Source organism: Carlito syrichta, unplaced genomic scaffold (genome assembly GCF_000164805.1).
Source record: "Carlito syrichta isolate Samal-C Ts95f unplaced genomic scaffold, Tarsius_syrichta-2.0.1 Scaffold80509, whole genome shotgun sequence".
In the NCBI taxonomy this organism is placed as follows: domain Eukaryota; kingdom Metazoa; phylum Chordata; class Mammalia; order Primates; family Tarsiidae; genus Carlito; species Carlito syrichta.
This window is the reverse complement of record NW_007024605.1, coordinates 38,932-57,462: the sequence shown is the minus strand read 5'-3', so window position 1 is coordinate 57,462 and position 18,531 is coordinate 38,932. Positions and strand designations below refer to the sequence as shown.

General features: G+C 41.5%; 1 protein-coding gene across 1 annotated transcript in view; it reads left to right on the top strand.

The window, feature by feature from the left end:
• The window catches only part of GTF2B (general transcription factor IIB), a 38,552-nt gene extending 24,060 nt beyond the window's left edge, over positions 1 to 14,492 (top strand). Inside the window, exons 3-7 of the mRNA XM_008055032.2 lie at positions 6,029 to 6,162; positions 8,603 to 8,749; positions 8,879 to 9,008; positions 10,850 to 11,131; positions 14,075 to 14,492. Coding sequence (XP_008053223.1) covers positions 6,029 to 6,162; positions 8,603 to 8,749; positions 8,879 to 9,008; positions 10,850 to 11,131; positions 14,075 to 14,208 — 827 coding nt within the window. The 3' untranslated portion in view covers positions 14,209 to 14,492. The remainder of the gene's footprint in view (positions 1 to 6,028; positions 6,163 to 8,602; positions 8,750 to 8,878; positions 9,009 to 10,849; positions 11,132 to 14,074) is intronic.
• The last annotated feature ends 4,039 nt before the right edge of the window (positions 14,493 to 18,531 follow it).

The window sequence follows — 18,531 nt, the reverse complement described above, 5'->3', positions numbered from 1 at the left end:
CCATCAAAATTGACAGACTCAGAAACTCATGGAAAATGTATCTTGATAGGTGTGTTGCATCACATGGAGAGTACTTTGAAGGTGACTGAAGCTTAAACATGTAAGAGTAAATATAAGGCTGGGCTCGGTGGCTCGGCCTGTAATCCCAGCGCTTTGGGAGACCAAAACGAGTGGGCTGCCTAAACTCGTGCGTTTGAGACCAGCCCAGGCAACTTGGCGAGACCTTGTCTCTACAATAAATTTTTGTTTTGGTTTTTTTGGTTTTTTTGAGTTGGAGTCTCACTCTGTCACCCACACTGGAGTGCAATGGCCGCTCCCGGTCACTGCAGCCTCGACCTGCTGGACTCCAGCGATCCTTCCACCTCAGCCTTCCGAGTAGCTGGAGCTACAGGCACGTGCTACCACGCCCGGCTAATTTTTGATTTGTTGTAGAGATGACGTCTCACCAAGTTGTCCAGGTGGGTCTCGAACCTGTGGGCTCAGGCAGTCCACTCACCTCAGCCTCCTAAGGCGCGGGATTACAGGCTGAGCCACCGAGCCCGGCTCTACAATAAATTTTTAAAAAATTAGCCAGGTGTGAAAGCACGTGCCTATAGTTCCGGCTACTTGGAAGGTTGAGACAGAAGGATAACCTGAGCCAAGCAGGTCGATACTGGGGTGGCCATGAGTGTACCACTGTACTCCAGCCTAGGCGACAGAGTGAGACTCCAACTCAAAAAAAAAGAATACATATACATTTAACTTTTTACAAATAAATTCTGGTTTTTGGGAACCCCGCTTGTATAGACCATTTCCCTCACCTCACAAATTCTTTTATGCTACTTTCCAATCAGCCCCATTTCCACTACCATACTGATATCTAGCCTCATAGATTATTTTGCCCTTTTTTTCAGCTACATATGAATGAAGTCATACAGTATAGACTTGTTTGTGACTAACTTTTTGGTTCAGTTTCAAAAACACTAGAAAAATGCATTTGCAGGCCAGGCATGGTGACACATGGCTATAATCCCAGCACTTTGGGAGATGGAGGTGAGAGAATTGCCTGAGCCCACAGGTTCAAGACCAGCTCAGACAACTGGGTGAGACCTCATCTCTACAAAAAGTCAAAAAATTCTAGCTACTTGGAAGGCTGAGACAGAAGGATCACCTGAGCCCAGCAGATTGAGGTTGTGGTGGCCGTGAGCATGCCTCTGTATTCCAACCTGGGCAACAGAGTGAGACTCCGACTCAAAAAAAAAATGCATTTGTTATTGCATATATCGATAGTTTATTTACTGAGGGGTATTCCATTGTATTCATTTTCCTGTTGAGTTGTTTCCAATTTTGAGCTAATTATGAGTAATGTTCCTGTGAGCATTCTTGTATGAGACTTTTGTGGGTAACACACTCACTCCATTGGTATCCCTGGGCGAGTGGTTTTAGGACCTTTCTTTGATACCAAAATTTGCAGGTGCTCAAGTCCTTGATATAAAATCTGAATGTATTTGCATGTAACTTACACACATCTTCCCATATACTTTAAATAAACTTTAGGTTATTTAGAGCACTAATACAGTGTAAATCCTATGTTCATAGTTGTAATGCTTTATTATATAGGGAATAATTACAAGAAAAAAGTCTGTACATGTTCAGTACCTATGCAGTTTTGTTTTTTTGAGTCGGAGTCTCACTTTGTCTTCAAGGCTAGAGTGTGTGGCACAACCATGGCCACCACAGCCTCGAACTGCTGAACTCAGGTGATCCTTCTACCTTAGCCTTCTAAGTAGCTGAGACTACAGGCATGTGCCATCACCCCTGGCTAATTTTTGTATTTACTGTAGAAATGAGGTCTTACCATGCTGTCCAGACTGGCCTTGAATTCCTGATCTCAAGCAGTCTTCTCGCCTCTTCCTCCCAAAGTGCTGGGATTACAGGCATAAGCCACTGTGGCCGGTTGTAATTTTTTTCCCACTTTTCCACAGTTGGTTGAATCCACCGGTGTAGAACACATAGATACAGGAGGCTGACTGTTCTTAAAAGTAGAATTGCCAAATCCTAAGACAGGTGCCAAAGTGATTGAACCACTTCAAACAAGTGTGGGTGATTTTGACAGTTATTCTCGGTTTCTTCTTGCAAATAAAGAGATGAGACCCATATTTTTTTCAGAATAGGGTCAGATGTCTTAGTTACCTTTTTTTTTTTTTTTTTAAAGAGTAGAACAACAAATTTAGTGCAAGTAGAACAACAAATTTACACTGCAAGGGAGACAGCAGGCCGGACAGGGATAAGGGAGTTGTCTGCCTGCTTTAGTTATTTTTGGACACCACTCTCATGTATGGATTGAGAGTTGGCTATACATGTGTGTAACACATACAGATACATATTGGGTGTGTTTACTCTTTTTGGATACGGAATTTGACTTAAAGGGTTAGATCATATTCTGTAATGGAAGGGAAGGAGTAGTAGTTTCTGTACATATTATAGTAGAGTTATTGTTTTGGATATTATACATCTTCCTTATATAGACTTTCTGCCTGGTGTTAATTATACAAAAATCAGTGTAGTGTTAAGAGCAAAGCTCATACAAGTTGGTGTGTTTCTCTGTTTTTAGAACATTAAGGAATATGTGAAGTTTTGTGTGTGTGTTTGCTAATTGGCAGGCTTCTTTCTTGTCTATGGTTACTTATAAGCAGGCTTCTTCCATTTCAAAGGTTGATTATACCCAAATGTGACTGCCTTGTACCACTTATCCTTTGAAAAGATTCTGTATTACGGGCTTCTTCCAGAACAACTTTTTAAAATGCTACTGAAAATCCTTTATTCTGATGCTTTTCCTGAATGGTCATACCCTTGTTACTTGGTGCACTTCATCCACTGGATTAGTTGTAGTTTCATGAGGCTTACTGAGTTATTTTGGAAACTTTATTCCTTATAAATCCTCTTTTGAGTAGTTAAATATAAAAGGAGGGAATGGCTCAACCCAGATGCTTTTTTTTTTTGAGTTGGAGTCTCAACTGTCGCCCAAACCAGAGTGCAGTGGCTGCTCCCGGCCACCGCAGCCTCGACCTGCTGCGCTCTGACAATCCTTCCGCCTCAGCCTTCCAAGTAGCTGGAACTACAGGCGCACGCTACCATGCCTGGCTAATTTTTGATTTATTGTAGAGATGAAGCCTCGAACCTGCGAGCTCAGGCACTCCCTCGGCCTCCCAAAGTGCTGGGATTACAGGCTGAGCCACCAAGCCTGGCCAACCCAAATTCTTGAACGAGTCATTTAGATCATTTCTAGTATGTGGAAAAATTACATCACGACCCAGTGCTGAGTTTTCTATTTATACAATGCTACCCTTAAATAAAGTCCATCTTGTCTTTTAAAGTCAATATAAAGCAAGCAGCAAATGAAACCCATGGGTAAGGAATTTGGAGATCAAAGGGAATACATGAAATGAAGCATCTTGAATATGCTTTACCTTTAGATTTCTAGAGAGACTTAAAAGATGTGGGTATACTTCCTTTTCATTTACACTTTTCTCCTAATACATTCATTTGTGTTAATAAGAATGTTATGAGTTAATGATGAGATTTAATGAAAACCTCTATATATGTCTCACTAAGATTATGTGTATACATTACTAAGATTAGATTATGACGACTATACTATGATGAGCACTTTGATATACTATATATAAAACAGAAGATTTAGCATGGTTACATGGAGTTCCCTCCTCCTGTTCCTTCTGTCTTTTGCTGTTCCATACTGATCAAGTACCTGCCGCAAAGCACTTGGATACTTCTAAAGTCTTCTGTGGAGATTGTTTTAAAATTGATGCCTTTCCTGATTACTCACACCAAAAAGGGAGAAACTTTCAGAATATCTGCCATGTATTTTATTTTCATAGCAGTAATAGCTAATATAGCTAATATTGAGCACTTATAACTACTTTTTAAAGCATTTTAAATGCACCGTACATACTTATTTATTTTTACAATCTTTAAAATATGAAGTTGATGAAGAGTTGTGGTTTTTTTGGAGTTGGAATCTCACTCTGTCACCCAGACTGGAATGTACTGGCCGCTCGACCTGCTGGGCTCCGGTGATCCTTCCGCCTCAGCCTTCCAAGTAGCTGGAACTACAGGTGTGTGCTACCATGCCCAGCTAATTTTTTTTTTTTTAATTGTAGAGATGAGGTCTCACCAAGTTTCCTAGGTGGGTCTTGAACCCGCGGGCTCAGGCAGTCTACTTACCTCAGCCTCCCAAAGCGCAGGATTATAGGCTGAGCCACCAGGCCCAGCCAGAGGATTTTTATGTTAAGAAGTGATGGCATAGAAATGAATTTGTCCAAGGCTAATTTGAACATACGGTAAAGTCCATGCTCTTGACCATTATATTAATTGAATGTCAATACCATAACTTCTTTTAATTGCTGTGGTAATGGATTTCTGCCATCCCTGTCTTCTTTCTGCTTGCTGTATGTATACAAAGATGGAAATGGTCTGGTTCCTGCTTTCAACTTTGCCACACTTCACTGAAAAAGTTCACGTTTTACAGTGTGGTTGTAGAACACATTCTGGAATCTGATGTACATTTCACTTCTAACTGTGTGATCTTAGAGCAGTTAAACTTACCTGTAAAGTGGCAATAAAAGTGGGAGCTAACCTTTATAATATAAGGCTGTGAGGATTAAATGAGAACATTTACAAAAGGCACAATGCCTGGCATGTGTAAGTGTTCAGTACAAACTCTTGTCTATTTGAAGATAGTACCAGACATTGAGCTTGTTCACCAAAGCGGTAGTCACTCAGATGTACTTGTGTCTGGTTTTTGGACATAGTATATTTAGCTGCTGCCTCTTTGCTTGCAAAGAAAAGTTTGCCTACCTGACTTTCTTCTCACTAAATATAGTCTTTAGATTGATTTTGTGTAAATTATTTGGCCCAAAATATTTTTCATCAAATAGTTACTTTGAAGCGTGTGAGCTTACTCTTATTTTCTTCAAAGCATTTCCCTTGAAAACTTAGTGTTGTTTTTTTTTTTTACATTAAATGATGAGCATTACTACCATTCTAAAAAACCGTTTTCTGTTGTATTCTTCATGCCTGTTACAAGTTTTGTGCAGAATTTGGTTCTTATTATATTGCTTTAATTTTGCATCACCTATGAATAGCTCTGTTTTGCTATTTTTGACTAATTTATTTTTTTTCCAACAGTTAGAATATGACTAATCATAGCATAATGTTTAAAGAAGGTTGTGCCGGGTGTGGTGGCTCATGCCTGTAATCCCAGTGCTTTGGGAGGTGGAGACAAGAGAATTGCCAGCCCATAGGTTTGAGACCAGCCTGGGCAACTTGGCAAGACCTTGTCTCTACAGTAAATCAAAAATTAGCCTGGTGTGGGAGTGCACGCCTATAGTTCAAGCTACTTGGAAGGCTGAGGCAGAAGAATGACCTGAGCCCAGCAGATTAAGGCTGCAGTAGCTATGAGCGTGCCACTGCACTCCAACCTGGGCGACAGAGTGAGACTCTGACTCAAAAAATAAAATAAAATAAAGAGGATTGTTATTGGACTGGCACGATAGATACAAGAATTCTTTAGGGCCAGGCTCAGTGGCTCAGCCTGTAATCCCAGCACTTTGGGAGGCCAAGGCAAGTGGATTGCCTGAGCCCATGGGTTTGAGACCCGGACAATTTGGCGAGACCTCGTCTCTACAATAAATAAAAAAAAGCCGGGCGTGGTAGCACACGTCTGTAGTTCAGCTACTTGGAAGGCTGAGGTATAAGGATTGTTGGAGCCCAGGAGGTCAGCGCTGGGGTGACTGTGAGTGTGCATGCCACTGCACTCCAGCCTGGGCAAAGGAGTGAGACTCAAACTCAAAAAAAAAAAAAGAATTCTTTAGCACAAGTGTCTGAGACATGATAGTTAAACTGGAGCCTTAGATGGTCCCATGTTGAGATTTCCTGGGAATAAAATGGCTTCAGTTGGACATTGGACAGTGTTGTTAAGTAAATTGTATCATGACAAGATGACTTAGTTGTGTGCTCATATTCTTAGGTGACCGTGTAATTGATGTGGGATCTGAATGGAGAACTTTCAGCAATGACAAAGCAACAAAAGATCCGTCTCGAGTTGGAGATTCTCAGAATCCTCTCTTGAGTGATGGAGATCTGTCTACAATGATTGGCAAGGTAATAAGTTCATTTGGTAGGAAGTACCAAGTACTAGAATGACCAAAGACCCAGGAGTTGGGACTTTGCAGAAGTATCAGTCACAACTCCAGTGGGGAGTCAACCTGTCAAGATAAGGTTTGCGGGTCCTATCATTGTGAATGATGATGGACTTGTGTGTTTCTTCCGTTTTAAAGGGAAATAATTTTGATTCCATCAGATCAAAATTACAGAGTCTTTATACTTAGTCCCTATTTTGATCAAGCACATTTTGCACAAAAAATGAGTATAGTGTGATCTTTTGAATTAATGTTGGTATGTTCCTTAAATATCAAGAATTTCTTCTTTTCCCACCATGCCGCCTAAAAGAAATTGTAGGTCAGTGTAGCCTATTTTCTAATATTAGTGAATTTATCACTCACCTTAGCTTCACATTCTTCATCTGTAAAATGAGAATAATAGTACTCCATAGAGCTCTTGAGGGTTTCATGAGAATGTGTGCAAAATATTTATAACAGAGCATATAGTATGTACATGTGCTCAGTAATTGGTAGCTGCTGCTATTGTGTAAGGCAGAAACCTGACTTTCCTAGCAACCTGGCTTTTTACTGTGTTGTCTGAGTTGGAAATAATAGTGACAGTAGCCGGGCTCGGTGGCTCAGCCTGTAATCCCGCGCCTTTGGGAGGCTGAGGTGAGTGGATTGCCCGAGCCCGCAGGTTCGAGACCCACCTGGGCAGGCAAGACCTCATCTCTACAATAAAATCAAAAAATTATCCGGGTGTGGTAGCGTGTGCCTGTAGTTCCGGCTACTCGGAAGGCTAAGACGGAAGGATCGCCGGAGCCCAGCAGGTCGAGGCTGTGGTGGCCGGGAGCAGCCAGTACCCTCCAGTCTGGGCAACAGAGTGAGACTCCAACTCAAAAAAAAAAAAAAAATAGTGACAGTATTCCAAAGTACAAACTAAGGAAATGTTTACTGTTTTATGACCTAATCTATACTATTGCATATTTTATTTTCAATAAAGTATCATGAGAAAAGAGCAGGTTTTTAATTTTTTAATTATCTAGTTGATAAATTGCATGTCAAATTTGAAAAACATGGTATAGGCTAGGTTAAACAGTTTACAGTATTCAGAAATGTCTTTAAGTGGGTTATTTTTGCATTTGCCTTAGCCTTATAGGCTGGGAAGAAAGTGTACTTTTAAGAGGTGTTTGAAGGTTTTCTTCATAAACATCTTACGTGTTTCTTAAGCTTATTCCTAGACTGATATTATTGTAATTGACATTTTTTTTCCATTGTCTTCTAACTGGTTGATTGTACATATGAAGGGTATTTAGTTGTTTATTACTATGACCTTGCTGCTTTAATGAATTCTTGTTATCTATAGTAATAGTTTTTTAGTGATTTTCTTGAATGTTCTAGGTAGACAAAGATATTGTCTGCAAATAGTTTATCACCTCCTTTTCAGTTTTGTACTTCTGATTTTTTTCTGCTTAGTTATATTGGCTATTTTTTTCTCATGCAGTGTTGCAAAAAAAAAAAAAGTGAGGTGCCTTTGTCTTCTAACTTTGGTGGGAATGCTGCCAATGTTTCTCCATTAATCATAGTGCTGGCTTTGGGCCTAGGAAAGTGATTTTCTAATGTGACGAAGTACTCATCTGTAGTGTTCTATGAGTTTTTATCAAAAGTGAATTTTGAGTTTTGTTCACTTGCCTTTTTTAACACCTTTGGAAGATGACCATGTGATTATTCTCCTTGGGTCTCTTAATATGTGTTTTATATTATTAGATTTTCTAATAATTTTCTAATATGCTTTTGGATTCGGTTTTCTAATATGTAATATTTTGTATCATATTTGTAAATGAAATTGGACTTTCTTTTTCCATTCAGTTTCGTCAGATTTCAATATCACATTTATGTTTACTTTATGCACTTTTTGAAGTCTTGAACACATGTTAAGAATTACATATTTTGGCCAGACTCGGTGGCTCAGCTGTGATCCCAGCACTTTAGGAGGCTGAGGCGAGTGCATTGCCTGAGCCCGCAGGTTCTAAACCGGCCTGGGCAACTTGGCGAGACCTCGTCTCTACGATAAATAATAAATTAGCCAGGTGTGGTAGCGCATGCCTTTAGTTCCGACTACTTGGAAGGCTGAGGCGAAAGGATCGCTGGAGCCCAGTGGTCGATGCTGGGGTGGCCGTGAGCACCACAGCACTCCAGTCTGGGAGATAGAGTGAGACTCCAACTCAAAAAAAAAAAATTACATATTTCTTAAATATTTGGTAGAAAATCTCTTTGAAACATCTTTACCTGGTACTTTCTTTATTAATATTTGAGGGATAGGTAGGATGCACAGTGCAGATTACTTGGGCATATGGAATCAGGTTGTATAAGTTACATTTTCATAGAAATTGTTCATTCAGGTTTTTTAATTTGCATAGATATAAAACTTTGTTTTATAGGGTACAGGAGCTGCAAGTTTTGATGAATTTGGCAATTCTAAGTACCAGAATCGGAGAACAATGAGTAGTTCTGATCGGGCAATGATGAATGCATTCAAAGAAATCACTACCATGGCAGACAGAATTAACTTACCTCGAAATATAGTCGTAAGTTTTGCTCTACCTCCTTTAAGCCATCCTGGCATTGACTTAGCGTAATTTAATGAACACATGACATTTTGATATGTAACTAATCAAGTGGCAGGGGTAATTAAACTTAGTTTCTCTGCTTTGAAGGATCGAACAAATAATTTATTCAAGCAAGTGTACGAACAGAAGAGCCTAAAGGGAAGAGCTAATGATGCCATAGCTTCTGCCTGTCTCTATATTGCCTGTAGGCAAGAAGGGGTTCCTAGGACATTTAAGGGTAAGGTGTTTTTTTTGGGGGGGAGGGTTGGTTTTGTTTTTAACTTTATTTTATTATAAAAATGTGGGGTACAAGTCAAGATTCGGTACATAAGTAACCTACGTGCAGGTGAAATTTGGGCCTCCCTCCCCCTGGTCCTTACTTCCCCTGTTTTAGGTAACCTTTACCCCCGGTGGTGTCCCAGGAGTGTCGATCCCTCCTTTGCACTATTGTGATAAATGTTCAGATCCCACTTATGAGTGAGAGCATGTGGTATTATCTACATCATATTAAAGTAACAGCCCAAAGCCAGGCAGCTTTGACACTTAGAAGCTGAGTTACTGTGTTGTTATACACAATAATCCTGAGTGTCATTTGCCAGCACCTGTTTGTTTTGTTCCTTACTTTTACTCATACTGTAGTCTTATTGGTCATTTTGCTTTCAAGTTTTTCCACATAGAGTCATTTCAGTTCGTGTAAGCCCACTCACTATGTTCTTTGGTAGATCCGGAGATCTCTTGATTACTATACATATTTTGTGGACTTTGGGCCTGCCATCATAGGCCTCTTGTAGTAAGTGTGTACACTTGACACAGTTTCCTAGCACAGGTCTCTACAGGCTAGGGAGTCAAGTTTTAGAAAGTATCAGTGAGTTTTTTTCTTAAGGTATAGTGTTTGTGCTTTCACACGTAAGTTGGAGGCTTTGAAAAAACTTTGACTGGGCTCGGTGGCTCAGCCTGTAATCCCGCGCTTTGGGAGGCTGAGGTGAGTGGATTGCCTGAGCCCGTGGGTTCGAGACCCGCCTGGGCAATTTGGCGAGACCTCAACTCTACAATAAAAAAAAAAAAAAAGTCAGCCGGGCGTGGTAGCACATGCTTGTAATTCCAGCTACTCAGAAGGCTGAGGCGGAAGGATTGCCGGAGTCCAGCAGGTCGAGGCTGCAGTGGCCAGAAGCGGCCACTGCACTCCAGTCTGGGCGACAGAGTGAGACTCCAACTCAAAAAAAAAAAGAAAAAAAAGAAAAAACTTTGATTTTTCATCCAGTTTGCGGTTACTCATGAGTATTTGTCAGATTGTTTCCAGTATTGCATTGATACTTCCACTTCCAAAGCTCAGATTAGCTGAAGCTGTACTTTCATTCACCCAACGAACATTTACTTTTACATTTTCTTATGTAAAGGTGAAAAGGCAATGGCCTTTATCATTTTTTGTTGCTGTTATTATAACTTAAACAGTCTTTTGTTAAATTGACTCTGAAAATGATGGTTGAATCTTTAGAATAACTGGGTCCAATCTTTTATCTCATTGGGCTGTAGCCTATGATCGCAGGGGTTGCATATACACATGATGTGTGGTTGAACAGGCATTCTTTAGCTTGAATACTTCATCTCCTTAAAACACTGCTTACAGCCAGGCTCGGTGGCTCAGCCTGTAATCCCATGCTTTGGGAGGCTGAGGTGAGTGGATTGCCTGAGCCCGCGGGTTTGAGACCCGCCTGGGCAACTTGGCAAGACCTCATCTCTACAATAAAAATCAAAAAAAAAAACCACTGCTTACAACAGATAACTATATACATGTCAAAGGAGTTTTTCTTTCGTCGAAGACATTTACTTGCATGAATTAGACTTAGAAAAGATAATATTTTGAAAGTTTGAGACCTAAATTTAAAGTGTGATGAACATTTAAGTTAACCGAGAAATGTTGATAACTGTGTGGGAAGTATCGCTGAAAGGATTGTGGTTTCATATTTAAGGCATAATTGAAATTTTTATAATTGGAATGCATTATATTTATCATCAGAGGTGGTAGATTTTAAACAACTGTATGACTTAAATGGCTGATTTAAATTTTTTTTCCTTTAGAAATCTGTGCCGTATCACGAATTTCTAAGAAAGAAATCGGTCGATGTTTTAAACTTATTTTGAAAGCTCTAGAAACCAGTGTGGACTTGATCACAACTGGGGACTTCATGTCCAGATTCTGTTCCAACCTCTGTCTTCCTAAGCAAGTGCAGATGGCAGCGACACATATAGCCCGTAAGGCTGTGGAGCTGGACTTGGTCCCTGGGAGGAGCCCCATCTCGGTGGCAGCGGCAGCTATTTACATGGCCTCACAGGCATCCGCTGAGAAGAGGACCCAGAAAGGTAGGTTCCTCCTCAGGAAACGTGGCATGCAGTCAGAGGCTGGAGTGAGTATTTGTTTTTCCATTTTAAATGAGAAGCAGATAATATGCAGAACTCACACATAAGACATTGTTCCACAACATCAGAACTTAAGAAAATACAGCTGAGCATAGTGGCTCATGCCTGTAATCCCAGCACTTTGGGAGGTGGAGGCGAGAGGATTGCCTGAGTCTAGGGATTCGAGACCAGCCTGGGCAACTTGGTGTGAGACCTTGTCTCTACAGTAAACCAAAAAATTAGCTGGGCATGGTGGCACGCACCTGTAGTTCTAGCTACTTGAAAGGCTGAGGCAGAAGGATTGGCTGAGCCCAGCAGGTTGAGGCTGTGGTGACCATTAACATGCCACTGCCCTCCAGCCTGGGTGGCAGAGTGAAACTCCAACCTCAAAAAAAAAAAAAAATATTTTTATATATATATTTATATATGTATGAATTTTGCTTTTAAATGGCTCATAAGAATGTTTGAAGGTATAACCGTGTATACAAACTTACTTTTTTCCCTCATTCTAATTATTTAATTTTAGTTTGCATTTTTCTTTTTTGAGGCGGGGTCTCACTCCCACTCAGGCTGGAGTGCAGTGGCACGATCACAGCTCACCACAGACTTGATTGACCTTCTAGGCTTAGGGGATCCTTCCACCTCAGCTTCTCAAGTAGCTGGGACTATAGGCACATTCCACAATGCCTGGCTAATTTGTTTTAGGGTGGGAGAGACGGGGTCTTCCTCTGTTGCCTAAGGCTGGTCTCAAGCTCTTGGGCTTAAGCGATCTTGCCTCGGCCTCCCAGAGTGCTGGAATTTAGAAGCTCTTTTTTCCCCCCCTAAATAATCCTGATCATTTTATGTACTCTTTTCCTTTCCATACGTAACCTTTTTTAAACTGGCAGGGGGGTTGAACATGGTGGTTCATGTTCAAAGTAATCCCAGCACTTTGGTGGGTCGAGGCAGGAGGTTTGCTTAAACCCAGAAGGTCAAGACTGGGAAACATAGTGAGACCTCCTCTCTCCAAAAAATAAAAAAAATTAGCTGGACATGGTGGTCCACACTTAGCTACTCAGCTAAGCTACTCAGGAGGCTAAGGCAGGGGGATCGCCTGAGCCCAGGAGGATGAGGCTGCGGTGAGCTGTGATTGTGCCACTGCACTCCAGCCTGAGCAAGACTCAATAAATAATAAAAATAAAATACAAATCTTGCAGGTAGGGGGCAGTGCTTTGTTTCTTAATGCCTAGCATGGTACCCGTCAGATAGACACGCTCTAAATGTGTTGCCCATCAGTCTTTAACATTCTGTGAAGAGTGTGTTCTCTTTTTGTACAGTATTGTTTCTTCATAAAAATTATGAAATAAGTAGACATAAGTAGTTGAGCCTTTTAAAACCATTTTTGAATTTAGTGTTGTAGGGAAACTTTTAAACAGAAGTATTGAGTTTTTGCGCTTTTTTTGTAAGATTAGAAAACATAGTTTTTTTACAAAGTAAATTGGAGAGAAAGAGGTGACTCGCCTCCCCAAGGTAGAGGAGGGGCTGAAGCCAGGAAACATGGCGACAGCCATAGCTCAGAGCACATGGCCACACTAAAGCTTAGCAAGGCAGTGGCTGAATTTCTTTGTATGCATATGTTCATTTGAATTCTGTGATCCTCAAAGACAAAAGAGAAAGGAGTAGTCACTTCTGAATTTAAAGTGAGTTAGTGAATTACTGGCTTTAGTCACTGTGCAATACCCTGTTCAGAAGAGCCTTGCACATCAGCTTAGGCTGTGTGTTGATAAACGTAATAAATGTTGCAGAGAGATGCTTAGAGAGGAAGCCAGTTCTTAATCATCGGCCATTGTCCATTCCCTTGGCCTCCACTCATATCTTTTAAGGAAATTTTGAGTCTTGGGGTAAAAGTGAGGAGTTGCAGCTAAGCAGATTGTCCTTGTCTTCACTTCTAATCTTAGAGTTCATTCTAGTCAACAAATCTTGGTGCTTTCTGCTTTTTTTTTTTGCACTGGCGTTGCACTCTGTCACCTAGGATGCACAGCCTCCATCTGCTGTGTTCAGGCAATCCTTATTGTAGAGACAAGGTCTCACCAAGTTGCCTGGGCTGGTCTTGTACCCGTGCGTTTAGGCAGTCCTTTCACCTCTTTCTTCCAAAGTGCTGGGATTACAGGCGTGAGCCCAGCCTGCTTTCTGCTTCTTATACTTTATACAAAAGGTTTTCTTGAAATTTAAGAATTTTTTCTTCCCTGCCCAGGAGGCAGTTGACATTCAGATAGTAGACATTCATCAGGTATGTATGTCTAGAATAATACAAGTGTAACATAAGGAAATTAAAAATCAGTCCACAGTGAAAATCTGTAAAATCTCACTGGTTTGCATTGGCTGAGTTTATATAAAATGAGTTTATATTAATGGGTGTGTTTAAAAATCCATTTCAGTAAGGTATGATCATTAACTAGATATTATAAATGTGGCAGTTTTTTGGTTTTGGTTCTTTTTTAGTCATGGTCTCACTCTTGCCCAGGCTGAAGTGCAGTGGCACGGTCACAGGTCACTGCAACTTTGACCTCCTGGGCCCAAGTGATCCTTCCACCTCAGCCTTCCAAGCAGCTGAAATCACAGGCGCGTGCCACCACGCCCAGCTAATTTTTTGATTTATCATGGAGGAAAGGTCTTGCCAAGTTGCCCAGGCTGGTCTCAAACCCCTGGACTCAGGCAATCATCTCACCTTCGCCTTCCAAAGTGGTGGGATTACAGGCGTGAGCCACTGCACCTGATAAGCCTTTATCGGTTTTTGAAAAATAAATATTTGGGGTTTTGTTTTTAAGTTGGGCACTTTATACTACCATATCTCACAAATTAGAATGCAGGTTGTAGAAAAGAAGTAGGATGGAAGTTGTGGTTAATCTTTTGTTTTTTGTCTTTTAGAAATTGGAGATATTGCTGGTGTTGCAGATGTTACAATCAGACAGTCCTACAGACTTATCTATCCTCGAGCCCCAGATCTGTTCCCTACAGACTTCAAATTTGACACTCCAGTGGACAAACTACCACAGCTATAAATCGAGGCAGCTGATCTCAAACTTATAAACACGGAACTCTGCCTCTTGTATATAGCCTATACAAAGTGCTGGGTTGAGCCTTTAATGAGGAAAAACAAAAGACATGGTACGCATTCCAGGGCTAAATATTATTGCTTGGCATTCTGTATGTATATACTAGTGAAACATATTTAATGATTTAAATTTCTTATTGAACTTGCTTGCTTTTGTAGCAATCTAGGAAACTATTTTGGAAGATATATGAAATTATGTAATTCTTGAATAAAACATTTTTCAAAACTAAACTTTTTGTTATAATTACATGTTATAATTTATTATAATTATGAAAATCTTTGCAGTTAAAGCCGATAGAGGTCCTTGTTTTTCATTATTTTTATTTTATATATATTTAGTTTTATTTTAATAAATCATGGAAATAGCAAAAGCTTTTGAGAATCATTGTTAACACCAGCATATTGAGTTTGAATGGCTTTGTATGTGAGATTTATTAAATATATATTAAAAAGTAAAAACGTGATGAGTCTGGACCTTGAGAGGTACCAGCTTGAAAGATAATTAAAATGTTTAAGTATGTGTTTTTTCTCAGTGAGCTTATTGGGGGAGAGAAGATTATGCTGGTAAATAAATAACAGCAGATCAACAGATCTTGATTTCTGGTAACATTTCATTTTGTAGAATCTACTTAGCTATAATTCTTTGTTATGCTTATTGGGATACTTACAGGGTAAAGAATATTTTAAATGGATATAACTGGGGCTGGGAGTGTCCAGGAATTTTTTTTTTTTTTTTAGTTGGAATCTCACTCTCTGTTGCCCAGGCTGGAGTGCCATGGCACGGCTCACAGCTACTGCAGCCTCGACCTGCTGGACTCAGGTGATCCTTCCGCCTCAGCCTTCCAAGTAGTTGGAACTACAGACAGACACCACCGTACCCGGCTAGTTTTTGTGATATCTTGTGGAGACAAGATCTCACAAGTTGCCCAGGCTGGTCTGGAACCCCTGGGCTCAGGCAGTCCTCTTGCTGGGGCCTCCCAAAGTGCTGGGATTACAGTCAACGAGCCACTGCGCCCGGCCAACCCAGGCATTTTTTTTAACCAGCACCCCGTTAGCTGCGATGTGTTAGGTATTTTTGCATATCATTCTTTGAGGAATAACAACTTAGGAATGTTTTTTGACTGGTAGGCACTGTCAGAAAAGAACAAATCGTTGCTCTTTCATCTGGTAGATAGTTTGCACAGGGGGCTTGAATCCATATGAGAAATCACTATTAAAAGCTGCACTGCCCCAGATTAGAAGGAAAGTCTCCTGTGTGGCCAGTGAGCGGGTTTAGACTGTGGTCCCCAGAGGCACTTTCCCCTTAGAAGAGCAGACCTTTGTGTCACTCTGCCCACCACGGAAGGGAGTTGGTGTTGGCATCGTGAAGACAAATGGCTTTTCTCCCTTGAACCAAATGCAGGACGCTCACCCAGCTCTTCGCAAACCTGAGAGAACACCAGAGAAATAAACATAGTATCCAAAGTACAGAATTGCAAGCCCGGTGAAAACGTGCTCCAGTCAGGCAGCACCTGTCCCTCCCAGGAGATCTAGGAAGATGGCCTCGTCTGTCCATCCCTCCTTCCTGTACCCCATCTGTGATCCCCAGGGCCACATGTCCCCCACATCACCACATACAGACTGAGATGGACAAGGCGTGCTGTGGTGCTCCCCAGCTTGCAGTGACAACCACAAAGTGACATTCACTTGCAAGCTGCAAGTCCTGTAGTCAGTAACTCCTCTTGCTAGTCACTTGGGGGAAAAAAACAGCCATATTACTAGATCTTAAGACAGTTATGTGTGGTGGCTTTTGGTTTTTTGCAATTGTCAAAGGTCAGCACATGCTGTAGAATATTTTGAAGACACAGACTGGGCAGGGAGGCTCATGCCTGAAATCCCGGCAGTTTGAGAGGCTGAGGTGGGAGGATCACTGAACCCAGAAGTTCAAGGCCAGCCTGGGCAAAACAGACCTCATCTCTACAAACTATTTTTTGAGTTGGAGTCTCACTCTGTCACCCAGGCTGCAGGGCAGTGGCATGCTCCTGGCATGCTGGACTCAGGCGATCCTTCCACCTCAGCCTTCCAAATGACTGGAACTATAGGCAGGTGCTACCACGCCCGGCTAATTTTTTGATTTATTGTAGAGATGAGGTCTCTCCAAGTTGTCCAGGCTGGTCTTGAACCCACTGACTTCCAAAGTGCTGGGATTATAGGCATGAGCTACTACACCTGGCCCTACAAACTATTTTTGAAAATTAGCCTGATGTGGTGTTCACCTGTAGCTCCCTGTTACTCGGGAGGCTGAAACGGGAGGGTTACTTATGTCCCGGTAGCCAAGGTTGCAGTGAGCCATGATGGTGCCCCTGCTCTCCAACTTGGGCAACAGTGAGACTGTCTCAGAAAAGAAAACACTCAGAAATAACCATTATTTTGTTTTTCCAGCTTTTTACTGTGCATTTTTTTTTTAATATATAGTTGATTCTGGTGTAGTATGACTTTTATTTTCCTAGTTAGATGTATTTATTGGGTAACTAGAAAAATGCAGATAAGCTAAAATAAAATCGAGTCTTTGCTACTCGTGTCAACATCATGGTCTATGTTTTCTTTCTATAAATTTGTAAAGCCTGGATCAGAGAAATGACTTTAAAGGTTAATCTGGGAGCAGAAGGCATGTTTGCTTTCTTTGAAAATGGAACTTTATGCTCTTGTAGGTATTTCTTGAGACTAAAGGAATTAAAATGCTGGTTTCCCTAAATTATCCATATGCCACTCATGGTTAAATCAACTTAATTCCTGATACTGACATAAGGAAAAATGCCATTTGGAGAGTGAGTAGTGGCAGTGCAACATTTTCTTCCCACCCTTGGCCTCACAGTCTGTTCCTGAAGATGTTGGAACTGGATCTACGTCTGATAACCCTTTAGAGAAGTCATTTAATTAGCTACAGGAACATTTTCACTTTCAACAGAGAAACAGGAGCCCACAGCGACTTCACCTTTGGACTCAGGCCCCTCAAGTGTCCACCAGAACAGGATCTAGTCCTTACGTGTCCTCATCTTCTAAGACTTACATCTTGTAAATGTAGGCCTGGCGCGGTGGTTCGAACCCGTAATCCCAGTACTTTGGGAGGCCGAGGTGAGAGGATTGCCTGAGCCCAGGGGATTGAGACCAGCCTGGCCAACTTGGCAAGACCTCATCTCTACAGTAAAAAATTAGCTGGATGTTGGCGCACGCCTGTGGTTCCAACTATTTGGGAGGCTGAGGCAGAGGGATCGCCTGAATCCAGCGGGTCCAGGCTGCAGTGACTGGGAGCAAGCCACTGCACTCCTGTCTGGGCAACAAGAGTGAGACTCCTATTCAAAAAACAAAAAGGGATTTGAAGCCAGGTTCTCTTTGGACCTACATTTTAGCAAGTAAGTAATAGCTATGCAGGGCAGTTTTTATCTAGTTTCTATGAAGAGGATAAAGTGCATTTATATCGTGCACTCTAGCATGTTTAAACAGTTGAAATCAGTATGGTGCCTTCCATCTGGACATTTAAAACAGACTCACTGGAAGCCACTTCCACTGACAACGTCTGCTGTCACTCAGGTTCAAGGACTGGATTATACATTTCAGTGCCCTGGTCCCATCTTCCCATTTTGCACCTCAGAAAAGTCCAGCGAAAAAAGGTCTGCCCAAGTGCACTTGGCAGCAGAGGTGGGGCTGAGGTCTCCATCATTGAACCCAGTGCTGTTCCCCTAAATCACACCCGCGAAGTTGACCTCCGGGGAGGCTGCCTCAGGACTAGCCTTAGTTGTGCCTTCGGATAGCATTCCATTCAGTTACTAAAGAGAATGCTTCCATGTAAAACCTGTTATCTGGCTGCTTGAGGGACGCTTTTGAGAGTTTTTGAATCATTTTAAAATCAGCCCAGGTGGACAAGGAGTTAATGCTAGCACTCGTTCTTTAGCGCTTCCTTCCAACCAAAGGCCTCTTAAACGCCACGCCTCTTGATAGTAAGCCTCTGTGTTCAAAGTAACACATGGACTTTACCCATGGTTGTCTCTGGTTCCTGAGCTAATTTTGTACCACAGGTGCGAGATTTACTTTAATTATCAAGATGAACAGCTGCAGGGGGCAGCCTATTCCCCATATGGTTCTAATCCCACCTAGCGGCTTCTGTGCCCCCTGCCAATATTGCCAATTGTCAGTGGTCCTGACTTTTCCTGTTGATGGAGTTTTAATCTCATCTGCCAATCGCGGAGCTACTGAAAGATTCCCTGGTCCCCTAAACACCTCCTCATTCTCC